This window comes from Anabrus simplex, chromosome 2, assembly GCF_040414725.1.
Source record: "Anabrus simplex isolate iqAnaSimp1 chromosome 2, ASM4041472v1, whole genome shotgun sequence".
NCBI lineage: Eukaryota > Metazoa > Arthropoda > Insecta > Orthoptera > Tettigoniidae > Anabrus > Anabrus simplex.
In genome coordinates, this window is record NC_090266.1 from 980,904,807 (window position 1) to 980,928,105 (window position 23,299).

A 23,299-nucleotide genomic window follows, 5' to 3' on the forward strand; every position below is an offset into this window, starting at 1 on the left:
TAAGCCTTCTTTTTACGTTTACAAGCTGCTCTCACTTCATCATTCCACCATGATGTTTGCCTTTTCCCATCTTTACACACAGTTGTTCCTAGGCATTCCCTTGCTGTTTCTACTACAGCATCCATATATGCCACCCATTCACTTTCTATATCCTGAACCTGCTTACTGTCTTCTGTTTGAAACTTCTCACTAATCACATCCATGTACTTCTGTCTAATTTCCTCGTCCTGGAGATTTTCTACCCTTATTCACTTGCAGACAGATTTCACTTTCTCTACCCTAGGCCTAGAGATACTTAGTTCACTACAGATCAGATAGTGGACTGTATCATCGAAAAATCCACAGAAAACTCGTACATTCCTAACAGATTTCGTGAATTTGAAGTTGGTTAAGATATAGTCTATTATGGATCTGGTACCCCTAGCCTCCCATGTGTAGCGGTGAATAGCCTTATGCTTGAAGAATGTATTCATAACAGCTAAACCCATACTAGCACAGAAGTCCAGCAAACACTTCCCATTCCGATTAGCTTCCATATCTTCCCCACATTTACCAATCACCCTTTCGTATCCTTCAGTTCTATTCCCAGCTCTTGCATTGAAATCGCCCATTAGCACTATTCTATCCTTGCTGTTGACCCTGACCATGATGTCACTCAGTGCTTCATAAAACTTGTCAACTTCATCCTCATCTGCACCCTCACATGGTGAATACACGGACACAATTCTAGTCCTAATTCCTCCCACTGACAAATCTACCCACATCATTTGCTCTTTTACGTGCCTAACGGAAACTATGTTGCGTGTAATGGTATTCCTGATAATGAGCCCTACCCCAGACTCTGCCCTTCCCTTTCTAACATCCGTCAAGTACACTTTATAATCTCCTATCTCTTCCTCGTTATCTCCCCTTACCCGAATATCACTTACACCTAGCACATCCTGATGCATCCTCTTTGCTGACTCAGCCAGTTCTACTTTCTTTCTTCCATAAGCCCCATTAATATTGATAGCTCCCCATCGAATTCCATTTCGTTCACCAAGTTTTTTCCAAGGAGTCCCTCGCCTGTCAAATGGGAGTGGGACTCCGTTACTCCCATAGGTCCAAGGCTTGCTGAAAATGTTCTGAGCTTGGTAAATTCGTGAAGCAGGATGCTACCCTACTTGCACATAGTCCAAGTGAGGATCTCTCCGCTAACGGGTTATGGACCAGCGGTGAATTGTATAGTCCTAGCCGCCCGAGCACAAGGAGGGCCATGACTCAGAATATGTCCGAGATGCCCACTCCCATTCCGTAGCAACTGGTATCCCGACTCAGGACCACTTACTAGGCCACTCAGCCGTTGCCCATTGTTCACGAAGTAGGACGTGACTACAGTAACCCACAAACATGAAATTAAATATTGAATAAAATTATAGGGACATGTTTCGCCCTTTAATTAAGGGCATCTTCCGCCTTAATCTCAATCTGAAAGGTAATTAATCAGGTACCTGATTGTATTAAAATTACAAATGAAAGTGAGGATGATGTTGGAAATGTGCTTTAAAAGGTGAGCAAATGGTTAACAGTAGTTATGGTATTCTTAAAATGAAGTCTTAATAAACTTTTAAAAAACAAAATAGTCGTAAATTTATACACTTTCTTGAATGTTCTTGTTTAAAAATTGGTAACAAATTGTATACTGGTAATTTTATAAGAACGTAAATTGTTACATAAAACCTTTTAAAGTGGCGGCCTGTGGAGGTTGAGGGCATTAGAATAATGATAAAAGAAAAAAAAGATGTAGTTGATAATTCCAAATGGAGTATTAAAACATATTAAAGCTAGTAAAGAGACGTTACTGTTGGTCACTTCAAGTGAAGTTTATAATAAAATTGTTACGTTGGAACAAGTAAAGTTAGGCCTTGTGATGGTTGAGGGTGTTAGATAAAATTATCGGGTTTTGAACAGTTCAAGCGTTAGGATAATGATGAAGAATGTAGTTAATAACTCCGAGTGGAGTTAAAACACAATTTTTAAAAAATTAGTAAAGAGACGTATCTGCTGCTTAGAACAAGTGGGGTTTATAATAATATAAAAATGGTTAGACTGTTGTAACTCTCTTGCGAAAAGATAAAACTGTAGTCTTCTAAAAGAACGAGTGAAGAAAAGTGCTTGATGTTAAGCAGCTATGTTAAATATTAGCTGGAAGGAGCGATTGTAGTCTCTTGTATATAGTCGGAAGGGAAATTAGTTTTGAAGTCTGTAACAATAGGAGAATTACGTATTAAAGAATGAATTTCAATGAAAGGAGAATTCAAAGAGAAATCGAAGTGTGTAAAAACGCTTACCTCTTTATTAATGTTGAAATTGGTTAACGTAAAGATGAGTTGGAGAGAAAACGTGTGTAATTTCATTTATTTTTAATTGTAATAGTGTTAAATCGTTGCTATAGTAGCGTTGAAATGACTGATATTTAAGTTACTGGTGTTACAGATGATGTGAGATTAATGGAGGAGAGGGTTGAAGCGGTGTGTCAAGTTTATAAGTTATTTGTCGTGGCGGGTAGTGAGAAAAGAGTTCAATTCTTAGAACAATATAAAGAGAAATGATATCATCAGTATTAAGTGGATTTCAAATAAAAGTTAGAGCCAGCCTATAGTTAGATAAATTAGCCTTCTTCTCGAACTACAGTGCAGGAGCGAGGGAAAGTGTGACAGTGAACATCTATAATTATAAAGTTCTATAAGAACTCAGTTAATATCACTAATAGGTGTTCTGTAAAGGGTTGAGGGTATAAGAAATCAAATTGTAGTATTAATAGTTTGGCGAACAAAGATTTTTTTTTTTTTTTTTTTTTTTTTTTTTTTTTTGAAAAGGTAAGTTTAGTCCTTTTGAAGCGGTGTGTCAAGTTTATAAGTTATTTGTCGTGGCGGGTAGTGAGAAAAGAGTTCAATTCTTAGAGTGTTCGATGGTAAGTAGCTGGTTTTTTTTTGTGAAAAGGTAAGTTTAGTCCTTACAAAGCATGTAAGAGTGAGGAAGTGTGTTTGATGGTAAGTAGCTGTTTTGTTTTTTGTTTTTTTCGTGAAAAGGTAAGTTTAGTCCTTTCAATGCAAGTGAGAGTGTTAACCATTTGTTCACCATTTGAAGCACATTTCCAACATCATCCTCACTTTCATTTGTAATTTTAATACAATCAGGTACCTGATTAATTACCTTTCAGATTGAGATTAAGGCTGAAGATGCCCTTAATTAAAGGGCGAAACATGTCCCTATAATTTTATTCAATATTTAATTTCTTAATTAAAATCTCTATTTATGTATTGAATAGGTGGAATAAATAAATTTTAATATTTATTTGACTTCATCAACATCACTACCGTAACTATCGAAATCCACATTGGACTCAATCTCCTCTAAAAGTTTAAGATTTCCTCTGGATGCATGTTCCGTTCGTACACAGCAGCGGTAATTCAAATATGATGTTTACAACTGTGTGACAAAAGAAAACAATTTTTCTGCAGAACTACATGCAGAAACAATATAAACTAATTGGTTTAAAGTGTTGCTAATAGATGGCAGAAGCATATAACATAATTATAAGGCAGATTGAGTATATTCGATTGCAGTAGTGGCGGGCAATTTCAGGCAGCTCGACTATATACTATCGCAGCAGTGAAGCAGTTTAACTGTTTTTAAGTTCATCCTGACTAGCTTTAAGTGTACAGAGCTTAACTAAGGGCCTGGATGCCAGATTCTATCTTGCCAGTTATCCTAAAAATGTCCTAGTACTGAAACACACTACCAATTAAATTTTGCTTCTGACACCAGTTGTAGAGGATTATTGGGATTCTTAAAACTAAAATCACTACACAGAGAGGTAGCTTGTTTTACTACCCACTAAATTTATTGAACTACTGTTTACAGTTAATCACAAGCTCACTTGTTTGCGAGTTTTCCACTTGAGACAGTTTTTACTCACAATCATAAAGACCGGTCTACAATGCTACGATTTGTCATATGTCTTGTCAAATCAGACAATTCGTATCAAGTAAGACAGAACATGTGGACTGTAAAACGTACGTCTTGCATGAACACAATGAGGTTGAACAAGAAGTCCAAAGACTGAATGCGGGAGCATAAATTTGTGAGATTTGATGTGACAAGACTGAATGTGTGGACTATCTCCTTGTCATTCAAATTCTTTGTCTTCTGACAGGTGATCCAAGTAGTGTTACTTGTATCACGTAATATTACAAGTACATATTTTAATACATCTGATCTTCACCAGTGTTCTCGTTAATTTCTGTGCTGCTAATTTATAGAGCTGTATCGCAGTTTTCCTTGATTGTGGAAAGTGAAAAGCAAGGATTATTGTGATCACCATAAGAAGAGTGAGGCAATTAACTTAATCATTTTGGTTTGATTTTATAATTGTCCTTACTGACTACAATCTCTACTCCAGTAAATACAAATTTCATATTTAAAATCAGCCTTGTCAGTACTTAGGAGTTATTTCATTAATTATTTATTTTCACCTAATATACCATACATGTTTTGAGGACCTAATTGTCTTCTTCTTCTTCATTGGTTTATCTCGCACCTCTTCGACCTATTCACTTATTAATAAACACCAGTCTTATTCTTAACAAATCCTCTTATAACCTTTACTGCATATTTAGTTCTAAACATCTCTCAGTTAATATATAATATGTGTCATAAATAAAATATGTCATAAATGAGCACTAAACTACAGTATTCTATTTACAATCTTATTAAAATGTCGTTGCCTTGTCTGTTACCTACAAACATAATCAATTTATTAAAATAAGTGTTTCTTTAAATTTATTAAAATCTTCCAATCCAGATTTTTGGTCAGTTACATGTTGTGGCTGATCAACAAGGCTGATTTTAAATATTAGATGTGTATTTATTGGAGTAAAGAGTGAAGCATACAAGGCCATGATCGAAAAATACAGGGAGGTAGATGTATCAGCCAACAGAGAGACAGTTACCAAAAAAAAAAAAAAAAAAATGTAAGGCATTACCAAATTCAGCAAATGGCTATAGATCTCAACATCCATCCTCAAGTAATTACGTCAATCTCCTGCTCCATCATGTAGTTCTCCTAGTAGCTTCACATGAGAAAATTCATCTCTCATTAACAGGCAGTCTCTGGTTCATCTTGATCTACGTTTCCGTATTAACCTTATACTTTATACTTCGACAATCGCTTTATTTTGCAATGCAAACAGCACAGATAGACAACAGAATTAATTCCTACATGATGAGCAGTGCACAGTATATGGGTAAATTGAAGGAGGGTGATGTCTCCACAAAGATGCACACAAAATGCTATCACTTGTGTACACTGTTTTATTTACAATTTACTTACACAAATTCACACACATAAACTAATAAGCTGCCATCATGAAACAAAACACTACTACGAAAGAATAAGAAAAGACTGCAACATAAAACTACCAACCCAGCAAAACCAACCTGACTTCAAACACTCGCTAACACGGCTTCCACACAAGTCTCATTAAAACAACTCAACTCTCACTCCAAGACTGCCTGTTTATATACATTGCCTGGCCAGGCTTCTAGAAGAATATGACACAGCATATTTTCTCATATATTCGAGATTAACCAATAGCCTACTTAAATGTAAGGAAGTTTTTACATAAATCTAGTCACACATTGCATTGTTCTGGACTTATTACAGAGTGTTCCACAATGTTACATTGTATTATACATCATATATACAGGTAATAATAAATTATATACTATTAATTACGTGTTCTTACATTAACTAAACTCATATAAATATATGTACAGCAGATGTTTCATGACATAACCTCACAAATAATATGATAGTGATTTATAACAAATAAAGTCCAGACATAACTATGTAAATAATAATAATAATAATAATAATAATAATAATAAATACTTGCATTATTTACCCATGGGTTAAAGAATATTGTTTCCAAGTTATATTAGTCTATTAGACTTGCGTCGAGGGTTTGAAAGACAAGACGGAACTGTGTGGACACTCGATAAGATGTACATCTTGACGAATGACTTCCGTGATCCTTTTATTGTATGATAAATCGTAGCATATAGACCGGCCTTAACACATATACAAATAACAGTGCTCCAAACTTATATTCATCACATGACTTCTGACAGCACAGTGTCAATCCAGAGCAGTTCACAGCTAGTAGGCTTCATTGAACTCTACGTTGTCATTTGACAGCCTCGACCCCAATGACTGACTCGTCATGGACCCACAACCATCTCATACTGCCTGCCTTCACTGACTGGCTTGAGAAGATTAACTCCAGACTAACTAACTCTGCACTTCCACAGTTGCACTCCTGTAGAGATGATTAGGAGATTCTAATACGGTAGCTTCTACCTCCAGATCATTTTGGATGCATTGTTAAACAGCTTCCATCTTCTCCTAGGAGCGTCTTCATCACGAGCTTCAACAATATGCCCATGCTATTGCTTTGCTCGCTGCTGGCCCTGGCCACATTGTAGCCGCTGTACTGCGGTTATTATCTGTCACTGGCATTCTTGCAGTCCACCTTGAGCCTATCTTGATTTTCACAAAACAGTATGCAGGTCCTATTGTGGAGCAGCAATTGTCCTTACAGATTCAAGACCTTGGGTTCAGTTTAGGACATATATTTGTCAAAATTGTATGATGTCCTTCCCCCATAGAAAAAATTATTCCTGAACATTCTCCTGTTCCCAAGGTTATTTAAACATTCATCTATAAAGCAGTGGGAAGTGTAATGTTTTTGCAATAGATTCAAATTTCCTCTATCACTCGATTTGCATTTTATTTTCTGTAACATTATTGTAATTAATTTTTCTCTGTCATATTTCTAAAATTGCTTATCTATAAAAAATAATATATTCTTTCTTTATTAGGTCTTTATTCGAATTCGAGATGATGAATGGAACATATACCGTCGATATGCCCAATTTTATGCACTCCATAAAGAACTGAAGAAGCAAAATGCTGTCGTTGCAACCTTTGACTTTCCTCCTAAGAAGACTCTGGGAAACAAGGTAAAATTAACTCTGTATTTTTTAAATATTGAATTCTATGTAAATGACAAATTTTTGGAATGGCTGTATTGCTTAATAACATCATGTATATACTGTGTAAATTGCATAAAACTACCACCAGCAATATTTCCAAAATGGGATGTGCTTATTGATATGCTGTTTTTACTATGGGAGTACAGACAAAGGCTCAACAATGTAACATGTTCTGAGTTCCCAACACACCGAGCAATTTAGCTGTGCGGTTTAGATCGCATAGCTGTGAGCTTGCAATCAGAACGTGGAGGGTTTGAATCCCGCTGCCGGCAGCCCTGAATATGGTTTTCTGTGGTTTCCCATTTTCACACCAGGCAAATGTTGGGGCTGTACGTTAGTTGAGGCTAAGGCCGCTACCATTACAATCCTATCGCTTTCCCAGCCTTGCGTTGCCGAAAACATTCAGTGTGTTAGTGCTTCGTTAAACCACTAGCAAAAAAAGAAAAGTTCCCTACAGTGCTTAGAAGATGGTTTACTAGCATAAAGGGGTTTTTTTTTATTCATGTTTGTGGGTTACTGTAGTCACGTCCTAGTTCGTGCACCATGGGCAACGGCTGAGTGGCCTAGTAAGTGGTCCTGAGAGTCGGGATACCAGTTGCTATGGAATGGGAGTGGGCATCTCTGACATATTCTGAGTCGTGGCCCTCCTTGTGCTCAGGCGGCTAGGACTATACAATTCACCGGTGGTCCATAACCCGTTAGAGGAGAGATCCTCACTTGGACTATGTGCAAGTAGGGCAGCATCCTGCTTCATGAATTTACCGAGCTCAGAACACTTTAAGCAAGCCTCGGACCTATGGGAGTAATGGAGTCCCACTCCCATATGACAGGCGAGGGACTCCTTGGAAACAACTTGGCGAACGAAATGGAATTCGATGGGGAGCTATCACTATTAATGGGGCTTATGGAAGAAAGAAGGTAGAACTGGCTGAGTCAGCAAAGAGGATGCATCTGGATGTGCTAGGAGTAAGTGATATTCAGGTAAGGGGAGATAATGAGGAAGAGATAGATTATAAAGTGTACTTGACGGGTGTTAGAAAGGGAAGGGCAGAGTCTGGGGTAAGGCTCTTTATCAGGAATACCATTGCACGCAACATAGTTTCTGTTAGGCACGTAAATGAGTGAATGATGTGGGTAGATTTGTCAGTGGGAGGAATTAGGACTAGAATTGTGTCCGTGTATTCACCATGTGAGGGTGCAGATGAGGATGAAGTTGACAAGTTTTATGAAGCATTGAGTGACATCGTGGTCAGGGTCAACAGCAAGGATAGAATAGTGGTAATGGGTGATTTCAATGCGAGAGTTGGGAATAGAACTGAAGGATACGAAAGGGTGATTGGTAAATGTGGGGAAGATATGGAAGCTAATGGGAATGGGAAGCATTTGCTGGACTTCTGTGCTAGTATGGGTTTAGCTGTTACAAATACATTCTTCAAGCATAAGGCTATTCACCGCTACACATGGGAGGCTAGGGGTATCAGATCCATAATAGACTATATCTTAACAGACTTTGAATTCAGGAAATCTGTTAGGAATGTACGAGTTTTTCGCAGATTTTTCGATGATACAGACCACTATCTGATCTGTAGTGAACTAAGTATCTCTAGGCCTAGGGTAGAGAAAGTGAAATCTGTCTGCAAGTGAATAAGGGTAGAAAGTCTCCAGGACGGGGAAATTAGACAGAAGTACATGGATATGATTAGTGAGAAGTTTCGAACAGTAGACAGTAAGCAGGATCAGGATATAGAAAGTGAATGGGTGGCATACAGAGATGCTGTAATAGAAACAGCAAGGGAATGCCTAGGAACAACTGTGTGTAAAGATGGGAAAAGGCGAACATCTTGGTGGAATGATGAAGTGAGAGCAGCCTGTAAACGTAAAGAGAAGGCTTATCAGAAATGGCTCCAAACAAGGGCCAAGGCAGACAGGGATTGGTACGTAGATGAAAGAAACAGAGCGAAACAAATAGTTGTTGAATCAAAAAAGAAGTCATGGGAAGATTTTGGTAATAACCTGGAAAGGCTAGGTCAAGCAGCAGGGAAACCTTTCTGGACAGTAATAAAGAATCATAGGAAGGGAGGGAAAAAGGAAATGAACAGTGTTTTGAGTAATTCAGGTGAACTCATAATAGGTCCCAGGGAATCCCTGGAGAGGTGGAGGGAATATTTTGAACATCTTCTCAATGTTAAAGGAAATCATCATGGTGGTGTTGCAAACAGCCAAGCTCATGGGGAGGAGGAAAAGGATGTTGGTGAAATTATGCTTGAGGAAGTGGAAAGGATAGTAAATAAACTCCATTGTCATAAGGCAGCAGGAATAGATGAAATTAGACCTGAAATGGTGAAGTACAGTGGGAAGGCAGGGATGAAATGGCTTTATAGAGTAGTAAAATTAGCGTGGAGTGTTGGTAAGGTACCTTCAGATTGGACAAAAGCAGTAATTGCACCTATCTATAAGCAAGGGAACAGGAAGGATTGCAACAACTATCGAGGTATCTCATTGATTAGTATACCAGGCAAAGTATTCACTGGCATCTTGGAAGGGAGGGTGCGATCAGTCGTTGAGAGGAAGTTGGATGAAAATCAGTGTGGTTTCAGACCACAGAGAGGCTGTCAGGATCAGTTTTTCGGTATGCGGCAGGTAATTAAAAAATGCTACGAGAGGAATAGGCAGTTGTGTTTATGTTTCGTAGATCTAGAGAAAGCATATGACAGGGTACCGAGGGAAAAGATGTTCGCCATACTGGGGGACTATGGAATTAAAGGTAGATTATTAAAATCAATCAAAGGCATTTATGTTGACAATAAGTAAATGTAAACACTTCATAGCCATACCTCACAAGTCATATTAACAATAATAATAATAATAATAATAATAATAATAATAATAATAATAATAATAATAATAATAATAATAAAAAACAAAAAATAATAATTTGAGCTCGATAATGGCATTGTTTACCCATGGGTTAAAGAATATTGTTTTCATGTTATATCTGTTTATCGCACTAGCATCAATATCCTCTCCTATAACTTGAAACAATTTCCACACTTCATCATACTCGTCGACTTTGCCTTGGACGTAGATTGTATCTTCTTTCTTCCTCGATGTCGCTGGATGTGATCTCCTCTTCTTGACTGGCTTGTGCCATGTCAGGGATCAGGGTTATCTCTCTGCCAGCCTCTTCCTCGATGATAGTCGATGTGCTCTCCTCACGATGACAAGATGGTGCTGTGTCATTAGTAGCCTCTCCTCCAGACTTACTCTGTATGCGCAGCGGTTGGGTGACTCGCTGCAACTCCGATGCATGAACCTTGACAGGAGGGTTTGTCTTTAGTAAGTAGACCTCTTGGCCCTGCTGTTTATCCACCTCGATGGGACCAACCCACTTAGGTGCAAGACCTGTGTGAAACCCTCCAATCTTATTACTGACTGGGTGGTTACATCGCAGTACTTGTTGGCCTGGTAGGAAGATCTGCATCTCTTCGACATCTTGAGCCTTGGCCTGGGTAAGGGATCTCTTCTCGGCCAAAGCTTGCTTCTCCTTGATGTTCTGCTGCTGCTGCTGCTGCCAGGGAAATAGCTGCATCATCTTGACCCAAAGTGGGTGGTGGACGAATCTCCCAATCTCCGGTGCCGTGTAGCTGTTGACCAAGGAACAGCTCCACTGGGGAATAGCCGGTGACACGGTTGAGGCGTCATCGCAGGGCAAAGAGTGACTGTGATATCTGACGGTCCCAGAGACTTTGTCTATCAGGTGGACCCGTAGCATGCTTTTCAGCTCCGGGTTACGTTGTTCTCTTGGACTGACCCTTGGGTTGTAGATAGGGGTGTTCCAGTGCTCCACACCCAATTCTGTCATCATTTGCTGCCACTTCCTTTATGTGAACTGACTCCCATTGTCTGACAGAATGCACCATGGATAACCATAGCAGCTGAATACCTCATCTTGTAGCAGGCTGGTGATGCGTCCCGTCATGGCTTCAGGTGTTGGAAAAGCCTCAGTCCATCTTGTGAAGAGGTCGTTGATTTTTGGGAGTCCCGTTTTACCCCGTGGTGTTCTAGGGTAAGGACCCATCAAGTCCAGGGCTATGACCTCCCACAGGCGTTGTGGCAGTCTTCCTCGTTGGCTGGAATCTGCCTTCGTGTTGCTCGCCTTGGTGCAAACACAGATGTAGCACCTCTTCACATAGTCCAGGATGCCTTTCCATATGTTGACTCAGAAGAATCTTCATCGGATAGACTGATATGTCTCTTCGCTTCCTGGATATCCGGCTTCTGTGCTGTCATGGAACTTCTCAAGGATGTCCGTCGTGTGCTGTCTGGGGATCACCACTACTGCAGGCACGTTGGAGAGGTGCGACCTGTACATCAAGAGTCCTCCGTCAACCCACTAGTTCTTGTAGCACATCTTGAATTCCCTCGGGACGAGTCGACTATCGGTGTTCTGTTTCCTAATCCACTGTGCCATGGTCCAACTGGGCTTGTCTTGTTCCTGCCACTGTTTGATTACTCCAGGATCAAGTTCTTTCTTGATGGTCATGACGACAGGTTCCCTCTCAACAATGGTGCTCCTAGCTTCAGGTACCATCACCAGGTGGCTAGATAAGCTGTCTGCTCCTATTTTCATCGACGTGAGACACATCGATATCTAATTCTGCGATTAACAGAGCCCATCGCAACACTTTTGATTTTGAGCCAGAGACAGAGTTCAACCATTTGAGAGCAGCGTTATCGGTGTAGAGTTGGAACTTCCTTCCCTCCAAGTAGGCTCAGAATTTTCTCATTGCCCACACAACGGCTAAGGCTTCCTTCTCGGCAGTGCAGTAGTGTTGTTCGGTGGGAGATAGCTTCCTGCTGGCATACTCGATGATGTCCCTTTCGCCGTCACATCTCTCCTGGAATTACACTGCTCCTAAGCCGGACTCACTGGCGTCTGTCTGCAAGCACATCTTCCATTCAGGGTCGGGATGGGCTAGACCAGGAGCGTTGCATATCGCAGCCTTAATGCCTTGGAATGCTGCCTCTTCCTTGCTGGTCCATCAGAACGGACAGTTGTTATGGAGTAAATCGGTGAGTGGTATTGCCTTCTCTTCAAAGTGTGGCACAAAGCTGCCATACCATCCACGCAAGCCAAGGGACTGATGTACTTGTTGCTTGGCCAGCGGACGTTCAACTTCTTCGATAGCTTGATTCTTCTCCGGTTGCCTTTCTAAGCCTTAAGAGGTTAGGACATGGCCAAGATATTCTACGTGGGACTGGGCGAAGTGGCCCTTCTCCAGTTGGCAAGTCAGTCCATGAATCTTCAGTCGTTCCTGCACTTTCCTCAGATGTACAAGGTGTTCTTGAAAATTCTTGCTGTGAATTAAAATGTTGTCGAGATACACTTGGCAATAATCTCCAACATATCCTGATAATACCTTATCCATCAGTCACATGAATGTGGCAGGAACATTCTTCAATCCAAAGGGCATTACTGCAAACTGGTACAATCCTCTCGGTGTCATGAAAATGGTCAGTGGTCTAGAACTTTCCTAGACTTCCACTTGCTAGTATCCGGAGTTGAGATCCAGCGTGCTGAAAATCCTGGACCCACTTACTTGTTTCAGCGAGACTTTCAGGTCAGGCATGGGGTAGGCATCACCAACGGTCTTCTCGTTCAATCTGCGCAAGTCCACACACAGTCGATACTCCCCGCTCTTCTTCAGTAGGACGATAGGTGAAGCCCAACAGGATGCAGACGGTTCGATGAGACCTACCCCTTCCATCTCTTGAATCTTCTGGATGAGGAAGTTGCGGTTATCTGGGTTGATTGGATATGGATGTTGCTTGATGGGTGAGGAAGCGCTGCATTCAGTGGTGTGTGTTACCGTGGTAGTCAATCCTATTTTATTGGTGATGACTTCCAGAAAGTCCTTTAACGTGTGTCTCAGCTCCTCTTCTTCACTCGGTCGAAGATGTGTCAACTGGATATCTCCCAGGTTTACGTCAACATCCGTATCCTTGCGAGTCCGGAGATTTCCATCGTGCCAGACGGCCCTCAGACGTCTGTCTTTTCCCAAAAAGATTTCATGAGCTGCATAGTCTAGGATCACCTTGTTTTCCACCAGAAAGTCATGACCTAATATGATGTCAGGTATCAGGTTCTGAATCACTGCAACATCAATTACAATAGGTATGTTCATGTATTTAGCGGTTAGGTTAGTCTGTCCTTGGATGGAATAGGTTACCCCGTCCGCTGCTTCCACTACCCTTCCGAGAGATCCAGCAACTGGGATGCTGAGGCTTCGTAGGCAGAAGTCATCTGGCAACAGTCCCGTTGACAAATGAATGGCTAGCGCGGCTTTTGAGTATGACTGAAAAATTCTCGTTGCCCACCCCTAAGATGATAGCTGGGCATGGTTGGCCTATTCTACTGACTATCTGACCAATCTCTCTCCTACTTGACCAGGGTTGCTTGTCTGTCAGGTCTTGAGGTACCTTCTTGTTCTCTGTCCCATTCCCCCTTAATCCAGAATGGGCCGAACCTAGTTTCTCCAACATCAGGGTTGGGCACTTGTTCTTCAGGTGTCCCGCTCTTCCACACTGGTAGCACTTCCTAAGTGTAGCTTTGCTCTTGTGTTCCTCCTCCAGCTGGGCGATGATTCTGCGTAGATCATCAAAGGATCTGGGTTGTGATACTTTCACTAGGGGTTGAATCTTATCGTGGAGTAGCTCTGTGATATCTGGTAAGATCTCATTTTAGCTTCCATCCGGGTGCAGACGCTTGAAGAGTTGGTATTTCTATAGGACGACGGCGCAAGCTCCCATGCCAGTGGGTTGTGCCTCAGTCAGTAGCTTCCTTTTCACTGGACTCTTCACCCCTTCACATTTAAACCTAGTGAGGAATTCCCTCTTGAAGTCCATCCATTTTAGATTTAAACCCTTCAAGTTGTTCCACCAAGTAGCAGCTTGCCGCTTTAATCGCAGTGTGACGAGTTGCATGACGATGTCATCTGGTAAATTAGTCCTTCCTAATAGGCTGACCGATCCCTCGATGAAGGTAGTCTGGTTCTCTTCCAGTCACCCGTGGAATTCTGGAAGGCTATCTATAATCACCTTTGGGTCTAGGTGTGCTGTATGGCCAGTTAGGTGTTAGAGGATTAGAGGCATGGCGGTACATCCTGTTTGAGTTAATCTATTTTCTACTGTGTGAAGGATGCATTCCCTTATATTCTGCACATCTCCCTTGATGGTCGATATCCGGTTTTCTATCCTTCCCTCAGCAGCAGAAATATGGCTCGCGAAATTTCCCTCGATGGCAGAGGTACGGCTTTCAATCGGTAGACATTCTCCCCTCAACCTGTTGCTTTATGCCGGAAACCTGGATTTCCACCTCCTCCTTGAGGTTCAAGATATCCCCTTCCAGCTGGCTTACTCTACTATAGATCTGGTCAACCTGTCCCAGTTTTGACGTGATGTCCGATATCTGCTGCGTTAATCGATTGATGATGTCGCTAATTTGCGGTGAAATTTAGTCATTTATGGTTGAAATTTTTGATTCTGGCCCTGTTTAACTTTGTAAACCTAGGTATACACTTGTGATATTTGTCCGTTTAAACTAAGTTAGCTTGAGAAAATTTGTCTGAAATTTTGCCTGAAATTTTGTCATATACGTCAGAAATGTTTCCTGTTAGGCCGGAATTGACGTCTGGAATGTTTTCATTTATGTCTGAATTTTTGTTATTTAGTACCTGCGTCATGGTCGTTAGGTTAGAACACATTTCGGTTATATTTACCTCTTCTTCTGTGTCGGAATCTTCGTTGACTTTGATGCAAAATTTTTCAGGATCTTCTCCTTTTTCCACGAGATCTTCCCATAGCCACGCCTCTAGTGATTTCTTCCCATTCGTCGGGAGAATCCTCTTGGTAAAGTTTGTCTTTGAGCTGTTTCAGCGACATATTCTCTAGTCTCACTTGCATTTTTATCTACTACACTCGTTCACTCGTAAATTGGTATGTCCTGTCCCACGGTCAACAGTTAACTTATCCACAAAAACGCACACAAAATGCTGTCAGTTGGTACAGTTATTTATTCATGGTGTAGGCTAAGTTATAGCAGTATGATACCTATATCTCTTCTATTAAATCATGCTTAGGTTTAAAAGCATTCTTGAAATTGCGTGAGATATCTCTCTTATATTACCATGCAGAGGATTTTAAGCTGAATTTTATTAACTGGACACATCATTAATAGTCCTAGCAACAGTGGCGGCGATAAGGACCCCACAGACCCCGCTGGGAGGGGGGCCATGGCTTGTGAGGGGCCCATGACTATTCCTTAATTCAGTAGCTGAAGAGTGATTTTACATATTGATAAAACTACAGCACATAACGCAGTACTATTTGTATATACAGAGGGTTATTCCAAACTTAGGCCGTCTTAATGCAGAGCTTCTTTCATCAGTGATGATGCTTATTGTTTAAAGAGGCCTAATATCTAGGTCATCGGCCCTCTTTCATCAGTAGGAATACGGTAGTTATTTATGATAGAATGTGGGTTTCCCAATCTGTTCCAATAATAACTATCCCTTGCTGCCACTCATAACAGTCAACAAGGCTTTTGAAGTAATTGGCCAGTTCTGAGAACCCAGTAGTCAGCAAAAATGCGATAACAAAGATATCCTCCTTATCTATAACCTAAATACTGAAGTTTCGAGCCTGTTTATAACTCTCAGCAGTCATTGTAGCTAAGTAGGCTTATGATAGATGGTTGAGTTGCAAATTATTTGGTTTTAGGAACAAGATTATTTCTTAATAGTGTCACGGTCAGCGTGTTTTGGTTACTATAATTGGAATATTAGAAATTAGGCCAACCAGGTTATACATGGTGTAGGCTGCATTTGCTTATGTTCTCCCTTCCTTTGAATCTCCCTGTGGGTGGGGGACGCAGACGAAGAATACACCCACGGTATCCCCTGCCTGTCGTAAGAAGCGACTACAGGGGGCGACCAAGGGATGATTGTATTAGAACCATGAAACTACTTGTGATTAGTGCCAGCACACAGGGAACACCATGGGTGGCTTTTACTTGCGCGTAGTACCACTATGTTAGGTACAAAATAGGTTTGTGATTAGTAGCAACAGAGTGCGTTGCCGGGTTTTACAGTACCTGTGATTAGTACCACTTTAGGAGCGACACCATGGTTCTGGCTTGCCTATGATTAGTACCCACTGTATGAGGAACACCATGGGATAGTGGGAGTCCCTGTGGTTAGTACACGTATGTGATGAACACCATAGGTTTGCGTTGCCTGTAAATGGTGCCGCAATGTGCGAAACACCATAGGTCTGTATTGCATGTGCGAATTTCATTACCTGTGAGTAGTACCATAATGTGTGGAATACTGCGAGTCTACGCTACTTTTGATTAGTACTGCAGCATGGTAAATACCATGGTTCTACTTTCCTAGCGATGTGTGTTTGAGTCATCAGTCCATGGACTGGTTTGATGCAGCCCTCCATGCAACCCTATCCTGTGCTAACCTTTTCATTTCTACGTAACTATTGCATCCTACATCTGCTCTAATCTGCTTGTCATATTCATACCTTGGTCTACCCCTACCGTTCTTACCACCTACACTTCCTTCAAAAACCAACTGAACAAGTCCTGGGTGTCTCAAGATGTGTCCTATCATTCTGTCTCTTCTTCTCGTCAAATTTAGCCAAATCGATCTCCTCTCACCAATTTGATTCAGTATCTCTTCATTCGTGATTCGATCTATCCATCTCACCTTCAGCATTCTTCTGTAACACTACATTTCAAAAGCTTCTATTCTCTTTCTTTCTGAGCTAGTTATCTTCCATGTTTCACTTCCATACAATGCCACGCTCCGCACGAAAGTCTTCAAAAACATCTTTCTAATTCCGATATCAATGTTTCAAGTGAGCAGATTTCTTTTCTTAAGAAAGCTCTTCCTTCCTTGTGCTAGTCTGCATTTTATGTCCTCCTTACTTCTGCCATCGTTAGTTATTTTACTACCCAAGTAACAATATTCATCTACTTCCTTTAAGACTTCGCTCGACTGCACTCCATTACTTTTGTTTTGGACTTATTTATTTTCATCTTGTACTCCTTACCCAAGACTTCATCCATACCATTCAGCAACTTCTCGAGATCTTCTGCAGTCTCAGATAAAATAACAATATCATCGGCATATCTCAAGGTTTTGATTTCCTCTCCTTGGACTGTGATTCCCTTTCCAAATTTTTCTTTGATTTCCTTTACTGCCTGTTCTATGTAAACATTGAAAAGGAGAGGGGACAAAGTGCAGCCTTGCCTCACTCCTTTCTGGATTGCTGCTTCATTTTCAAAGCCCTCGATTCTTATCACTGCAGACTGATTTTTATACAGATTGTAGATGATTCTTCGTTCTCGGTATCTGATCCCTATCATCTTCAGAATCATAAATAGCTTGGTCCAATCAACATTATCGAATGCCTTTTCTAGATCTACGAATGCCATGTACGTGGGCTTGTCCTTCTTGATTCGATCCTCTAAGATCAGACGTAAAGTCTTCTTTCTTCTGAAGCCAAAGTGATCTTCTCCCAACTCAGCTTCAACTTGTTTTTCCATTCTTATGTAAATAATACGTGTTAAAATTTTGCAGGCATGAGATACTAAACTAATGGTGCGGTAGTTTTCACACCTGTCAGCACCGGCTTTCTTGGGAATAGGTATAACAACATTCTGCCGAAAATCGGATGGGACTTCTCCTGTCTCATACATCTTGCACACTAAATGAAATTACCTTGCAATGCTTTCTCCCAAGGCAGGCAGTAAATCAGAGGGAATGTCATCAATTCCAGGTGCCTTGTTCCTATTTAGGTCACTCACAGCTCTGTCAAACTCTGACCTCAAAATTGGGTCTCCCATTTCATCAGCATCAACAGCCTGTTCATGTTCCAGAACCAAATTATCTACATCTTTACCTTGATACAACTGTTGGATATGTTCCTGCCATCTTTCTGCTTTGTCTTCTTTCCCTAGAAGTGGCTTTCCATCTGAGCTCTTAATATTCATACACCTAGATTTCCTTTCTCCAAAGGTTTCCTTGATTTTCCTGTATGCAGCATCTACCTTTCCCAGGACCATACAGCCTTCGACAACCTTGCACTTCTCCTTCAGCCATTCTTCCTTAGCTATCTTGCACTTTCTATCCACTTGTTTCTTTAATCGCCTGTATTCTTTTCTGCCCTCTTCATTTCTAGCATTCTTGTATTTTCGTCGTTCATCAATCATGTCTAGTATTTCCTGAGTTATCTACTGATTCTTAGTTGATCTTTTCTTCCTTCCTAACATTTCTTCAGCAGCCCTACTGACTTCATTTTTCATGACTATCCACTCTTCTTCTATAGTGTTTCCTTCAGTCTTTTCATTTAGTCCTTGTGCAACATGTTCCTCGAAACAATCGCTCACACTCTTTTCTTTCAACCTGTCTAGATCCCATCTTTTTGCATTCTTTCCTTTCTTCAATTTCTTCAACTTCAGATGGCATTTCATGACCAACAAGTTGTGGTCAGAGTCCACGTCTGCTCCTGGGAAAGTTTTGCAATCCAACACCTGGTTTCGGAATCTCTGCCTAATCATAATGAAGTCTATTTGATACCTTCCAGTGTCTCCAGGTCTCGTCCACGTATACAGCCGTCGTTTGTGGTGTTTGAACCAAGTATTGGAAAGGACTAAATTATGATCAGTGCAGAATTCAACCAGCCGACTTCCTCTTTCGTTCCTTTGTCCCAATCCAAATTCTCCTACTGTACTACCTTCTCTTCCTTGGCCTACCACTGCATTCCAGTCTCCCATCACAATTAGATTCTCGTCACCTTTTACATAGTGTATTAAATTTTCTATCTCCTCATATATTCTTTTGATTTCTTCATCATCCGCTGAACTAGTAGGCATATAGACCTGCACTATTGTGGTGGGCATTGGTTTGGTGTCTATCGTGACGACAATAATTCTTTCACTATGCTGATCGTAGTAGCTTACTCGCTGCCCTATTTTCTTATTCATTATTAAACCAACTCCTGCATTTCCCCTGTTCGATTTTGTATTGATAATTCGGTAGTCGCCTGACCAAAAATCCTAGCGATAAGTACCATTATGAGAGGCCGATGACTTGGATTTTTGACCCGTTTAGACTACAAGTATCACGGATTCAGTATTGTGCTATAGAAGCAGTCCCTTGGTCAGTAATACTATTGTTTTATGTCAATTTCTGTGAATATGAGGCATTGCAGGTCAGATCCACTGATTGTTTTAAATCCGTATCCATCCATTTATTCTTCATCCTCACGTTTTGAATTCTGGTCAGTGGAGGATTTTTGACTTTTAAATTGTCATTACATTTCATCTCATTTCATACCATTAGGGGCCGATGACCTTGATGTTAGGCCCCTTTAAACAACAAGCATCATCAACATCACTCCTTGATTTACTCTACAGGTTTTTTGACATCAGAGATGTAAATGCCCTCAGAGCATTTACGTTTCCTGTATCTTACCGATTGTTGAATATTCCTGGTCCATTTCAACTTCAAATCTCAGCCACTTTGACCGAATACAATAATTCTTCTGCACAATAGTCAATAGCCAGGGTCCCTGTCTGTCACAACTTGAGCGCTAACCAAGTGCTTGCGATGGCAGACGTGGCGTGATGGAGGAGGATAGCCAAGTTAGTTACATAGGAGTTCCCAGGAAGGAAACCATGCTGCCGGGGGCATATGTACGGAATTATAAACGAAAGCAAATGCTGGTGGATGAACCTTTCACAAATGATTGATAAAGCAGTTAATACGGAGACCAGGCGATGATTTGGGATATCCGACCTGTGTCCATCTTTAAGAATTGGTGTTAAATATGCAAGTTTGCAGGAGCTAGGAATGGAACAGGCTGAGAAGCTACGATTGAATGTCACACTAATAGGTTATGAAAGAGCTACTTATTTTTAAAATTTGTTTTATGTTGTATCGACACAGATAGGTCTTACAGTGACGACAGGAGAGGAAAGGCCTAGGAGTGGAAAGGAAGCGGCCGTGGCCTTAATTAAAATGCCTGGTGTGAAAATGGGAAACCATGGAATACCATCTTCACGGCTGCCGACAGTGGGGCTCGAACCCACTATCTCCGGGATGCAAGCTCACAGCAGTGCGCCCCTAACCGCATGGCCAACTCGTCCAGTGAAAGAGCTACTGCTGAATTCTTAAAGAAAATAGGACTGAAACCATCAGGACCAGTGGGTTTATTTTCTGACAGAGACAAATGTAGGGAGTGCACTTCATCTTCAGTGGTAGAAATATTACCAAGGCTATGGGAATGACAGTTATTCTTCTTCATACACTAACTGCTCACCAAATGCCCACTTCCATGTTATGAAGATGTACCTTGTGTATGACGTGGGGATTTTCAGTGTCCCAATGTCGACTGTTATGAAAATTATTGTACCCACTGAGGTGAAACCAAGCTTCATCAGATGTGATCAAAAGCAAAGAGTCTAACTCTCCATCCTGCACAGATCGTGGCACCCACCTGCAGAAGTTTACACGAGAGACAGGATTTGAAACATTTGCAGTATGGAAGCGTTTTAGGGAAAGAATTTCAGCATTTTAAGCCCTTTCAGCACTGAGGTGAGCAAGATATCATATTCCTGTGCTAAACGGCTAGACAGTTTCCAAGGGTTAATTGGAAGTCTGGCTGGCATATCTTTAAGGTTTTCATCATTTAAAACCTTTTATAAACGTTTTTAATGCCTTTTCTATTTAAGACAGATCCAATTGTCTGCTATTTTTCAACCAAATCATGGATATATGGTTTTGATGGTATAGAACCTTCTGAAAATCGTTTACAGTACTTCAACACACACCTGTTATATTATTCCTTTTTTTTAAGATATGTTTTAAAAAAAAGCACTCATTGCTCAATGATGTAATGAACCGTGATGGGTAATTGTTTCTGTGTACTTTATAGTCACAATCACTGAACGTATCAAATAAATCACATCTCACTAGCACAAGTAAAGGGCTCTACTACCGACCAAACCTTACAGGTGGGCATACTGAATGAGAAAATTGTGAAATACGGTATGAAATTCTGTGTGAAGAAGAACAAGATGATGGTGAGAACAAGAGGTGGCAGAGTAGTGAAAGAAATTATTGGAGTTCAGACCTTGAAATTGTGACAGCCTCAAATACCTATGAAGTGAACTAATGCAAAATGCAATGCTGGATATAGAGATTAACGAAAAGGTGCAACGGGCAAATGCATTCTACCAGAATATATGGCATCTAGTTTTAAAGGAGGATGTTCCAAGAAAGTGTTGGTAAGTGATCAACAATATACATCCATATTGACATATGCACCAGAGACCTGGGCAGTGACTGGAAGAGAGAAGATTAAAATTCAAGCCAGTGAAATGAAATTCCTATATAGTGTGATAGGAAAGATGGAGTGAGAAATAAAAATCTTAGGAAGGAAATTGGAGTAGAAAAGTTAATGATATAATTGTGAAGACTAGACTAAGTTGATTTGGACATGTTAAGAGAATGGAAGAGAGAAGGGTACCAAAACAGATCATGGAGGCTAAGTTTATGGGAAAGAGAGCAAGGAGGAGACTCAGAGTAAGATGGGTAGCCTTGATCAAGACCAGTATACGATGAATGATGGCAGGAGAGAGGAAGGTGGAGAAGTGTGCCATAAATGCCACAACCCAGGTGGAGCTGGATAAATGAAAATGATTATCATGATGATGATAGGGTACCATATTTCACCGCATAATTGTCACACTTTTTATACCAAAATTTTCAAAAAATATAGTAGGGTGTGTGCCATCCTGTTTTGTGTGCTATTTATACTGACTTTACAGTTTTGGTGAACTTACCGATTCATCTCTTCTTCATATGTTTTCGCGTTTAAACTTTCACTCCCTCCCGCTGATATTCGTTTGGTCGCCATGTTTGATACCTGTTTCCTGCGCTGACGTCATACGTCACCTGCTCAGCTGTTTGTCACAAGACATTCTCTAGAATGACCTCTCCGCCTATATATTCTAGCCACCCTGCCTATTTCGGCAGGTGGAATAGAGAACTGGAAAAGAGCACTAGACCTCGTCGAGGCATGAGATTTTCTCTGCCCATCACTTCGTTGCTGCTACCCTAAGGTAAGAGATATGGAGACTTTCTTATTCAAATTTTATTGCTAACCTTTCTTTTCTACGGGCATCTTGGCGGGAGTCGGGGGAGTGATCTACTCTTTGTGGACAATCGAGACATTTATGCTAAGAACTTACCTTTATTCGCGTCAAATTGCCACGATAGAACTGGTTGGCCGTCTACCATAACCTCTATCTGACGTACACTTTGCGTTGTATTCTTTGGTATCCTATTTCTTCCATCCTGACCCTTATTACCATAGGTTGTACTAGCTTTGTATCTCGTACATGATTTCCCGTCATATTTCACATTTTTATGTGTACTTGTATTATTATGGAACGTGTGATCCTAAGCATGTACTATGATCCCTTGGAACTACTTTCCTATTAATGTTTTACATTTTATGGCACAATCATGTTGATATAAATGTTGATTCCCATAGGGAATCTGAAATATTTGTCCTGAATGAGCAAATTTATAATACCAATATAAATGGTCCGTTATTGGACATTATAAATTTTCCAGCTAGCTCATTCTTGGTTGCCAGCGTTTCGCCCTCGTGTGCTAGGGTGGGCTCATCAGTTGGTACCTAGCACACCTACCAATACGCTGGCTAGTGCATACCGTGGAGGCCACTGCGTAGGCTAACTGGAGCCACCGGCAGTGCCAATGCACTAAGAGACTTAGTCTCATCACTAAAAATTGATGCCTGCTTGGCCATCAGATGATATAGATGTTGATTCCCATAGAGAATCTGAAATATTTGTCCTGAATGAGCAAATTTATAATACCAATATAAATGGTCCGTTATTGGACATTATAAATTTTCCAGCTAGCTCATTCTTGGTTGCCAGCGTTTCGCCCTCGTGTGCTAGGGTGGGCTCATCAGTTGGTACCTAGCACACCTACCAATACGCTGGCTAGTGCATACCGTGGAGGCCACTGCGTAGGCTAACTGGAGCCACCGGCAGTGCCAATGCACTAAGAGACTTTGTCTCATCACTAAAAATTGA

At 40.8% G+C, this 23,299-nt stretch overlaps 1 protein-coding gene across 2 annotated transcripts in view; it reads left to right on the forward strand.

The window, feature by feature from the left end:
- The window catches only part of LOC136864598 (sorting nexin-29), a 656,141-nt gene that overhangs the window by 602,139 nt on the left and 30,703 nt on the right, over positions 1 to 23,299 (forward strand). For both annotated transcript variants that reach the window (XM_067141812.2, XM_067141813.2), the window contains one exon: positions 6,925 to 7,065. In XM_067141812.2, the coding sequence (XP_066997913.2) occupies positions 6,925 to 7,065 (141 nt within the window). The remainder of the gene's footprint in view (positions 1 to 6,924; positions 7,066 to 23,299) is intronic.